The 2383-nt window shown below is 52.2% G+C and overlaps 1 protein-coding gene across 1 annotated transcript in view; it reads left to right on the top strand.

The window, feature by feature from the left end:
* Nucleotides 1–701: 701 nt before the first annotated feature.
* Nucleotides 702–2383, top strand: part of AMN (amnion associated transmembrane protein) — a gene marked incomplete at its 5' end in the record, with an annotated part of 21102 nt that continues 19420 nt past the window's right edge. The window contains 2 exons of the mRNA XM_010287897.1: nucleotides 702–820; nucleotides 937–981. Coding sequence (XP_010286199.1) covers nucleotides 702–820; nucleotides 937–981 — 164 coding nt within the window. The remainder of the gene's footprint in view (nucleotides 821–936; nucleotides 982–2383) is intronic.

Genomic DNA, 2383 nt, shown 5'->3' with positions numbered 1-2383 from the left:
CGCTCCTGTGAACAGAGCGGGTTGGAGTGGAACCCCACCGCTGCCATGGCCCGTCCCTGGCCAGCAGGCTCATCCCCACGGGCACCCGCGGGCAGGACCAACGCCGTCCCCACAAGCCCCACTGGGAAGACATTTATTTCCCAATTTGCCAGCGCTTCAGGCTGTAGGACACCACTCAATCCCCCCCTCCAGCCCCAAACACCGGAAACCAGCCCATATTTTGTGCTAGACGTTCCATAGCAAATACCCTTTCACCTCTCGCCCTGCCCGCATGGTCCTGCGGCGGTGCGTGCCCGCTCCGTACCTCATGGGAACACCAAGGCCGAGGGGTCTCCGCACTTGGTTAGTCCAAGTGGCAACAAAACCACTGCAATGAATGCTTAGGCACCAGGTGTATGTTATTCTTGCCCATTGCCTGCAAGACCTTCCTGCCTTCTCTCTGCCCTGCCAAGTATTTGTCCCTCACTCCTCTTCCTACCTAGGCAGGTAAAAACCATCACCCAGCCAAAAAAATCCCCTGTGCAGAGGAGGCACCGGGAGGAGGGCTGCAACTGCTCAACTGGGAACACGCAGGGGCTGCTCCTGGGTTAAAGATCCCCAGATCTGGCCCAAAACGGCCAAGCCATCTTGTAGCACATCCTGGAGAGGGCTCCCAGTGCGTCCTGTGGACTGGGTTACACTGGTTTCCTTGTTCCTTCCAGCTGCCACCGCTGCTGTGTACAAGCAGTGGATCCCCAACACCAATTTTGAAACCACCTCCAACTGGGATAAAGGCAGAGTCCCCTGTGCCAGCGACGTGGTTCATTTTGAGAAGAACAAGGTATTGGACATTTTAACTTTATTTTTATTTAATTTTTTGCCAGATGCCATCGGGCATCGGAAAAGCCCGTTAACCTGCTGGGGGAAAGCGGGCTTTTATTTTTGCTTTTCTTACAGGTCGTCTCAGTCTTTGTCAGGTCTGCCCACGCGCTGACGGACATGGTAAGGCAGCGTGCGGCGGCGCCGGGAGGGCGGGTGAGGGCATGGCCGGCGGTGGAGCGCTGCCAGCCTGGTGGCACGTCCCCCTGCGCCCCTCTTCAGGGGCTTTGGCATTTTGCTTCGTGGTCCAGCCCGATGGAGGACGCCTCAGCTGGGGTGGGGGACCAGACTCACAGCAGCCCAGGTCTCGCCGTACCATGCGAACCAAAACAGCCCGTTTCTGGGATTACTTTTTTTTGTTAGGGGCGATGGGGGAGAGCACCCCAAAAACCACTTTGATGTAGAAGAAATTAAGCTCTCCCTCCCCAAAGGAAGGATAAAACCCTCTCCGTGGGACCGAGACGTTGGCAGTAGTTTGCCGAGGGGCACCAACCCATGGCATTGCCGACGCAGAGCAGGCTCTAGCTCCGGGCAGAGGCTGAGTGTGAAGCTGACATCAAAATAGCTTGAATTGAAAACAAACCATTCTGGGAAATCCCAGAATGTTGCTTGAAAAATCTTCTTTTAAGTGCTATTGGGTTTTGTATTTTTCTGTAGCATTATTAGCCCGGCTGCGGCAGGATGGGCATGACACCCTGCTGAAACGCATGTGTTGAGCGAGATAAGACTGGGGCATCTGGACTTGGAGGGGTTTCTGAGCAACCTGGTGTCCCCCCAGAAAAGGAGCCCTGCCTGGAGCAGGTTGACAGGCAGCCATGAAGAAAGCATGGGGTCTTGATCCCCGTGGTTTGTAGGGTCAAATTTAACAGGGAGGAATTAAAGGGAGAAGCAAACTCGCTGCCCCAACACACCGGTTGTTTTTGGGGCAACACTTATGAGCGAGCCCCAGTGCCGGGATGGCACGAAATGGGCTGGATCCTGTCTGCAAAACCTCCCCTGGACAGGATGAGCTTGCAGCCAAGTTTTCTTGGTTTTAGGGCAGCTTTGCTCTTTTATCAGCCATTAAATCCGAACAAACCCTTGAAATTTATGTGGTGTAATTTGTTCAGGCTGTCTACGCCACTAATAGTTTTGATGCTTTAATAACACCATGTGCCACATTTAGTCCCTCTACAAATATTTGGAGGAGTTACTTTATTTATATGGCATTTTAAATATGAATTTCTGAAGGAAAGAATGTACTGGGAAAATACGTACAAATATAATGTAATAAATGATGTGGAATTTACCCAGAGAAGAAAAGAGCAAAATATCACTGCAGTAGATTTTATTTTACTTACAGATGAATGTATAATATTTCTAAAGTACTTTCATCAGAGACCTGCAAAGTGCATAATTGCAGAGCAGCGTTACTCATTACGGCGTGAGCCTTTCACAGCCGAGCAAAGAGCTGGAGAAGCCCTGCGGCCGGCTGCGGGAGAGGGAGGTGCAACACAACCTTTGCGCAGCTAATGACGCCCGTGGC

Source organism: Phaethon lepturus, unplaced genomic scaffold (genome assembly GCF_000687285.1).
Source record: "Phaethon lepturus isolate BGI_N335 unplaced genomic scaffold, ASM68728v1 scaffold41065, whole genome shotgun sequence".
Lineage (NCBI taxonomy): Eukaryota > Metazoa > Chordata > Aves > Phaethontiformes > Phaethontidae > Phaethon > Phaethon lepturus.
The sequence above is the reverse complement of the archived record's forward strand: the minus strand, read 5'-3'. Positions and strand labels throughout refer to the sequence as shown.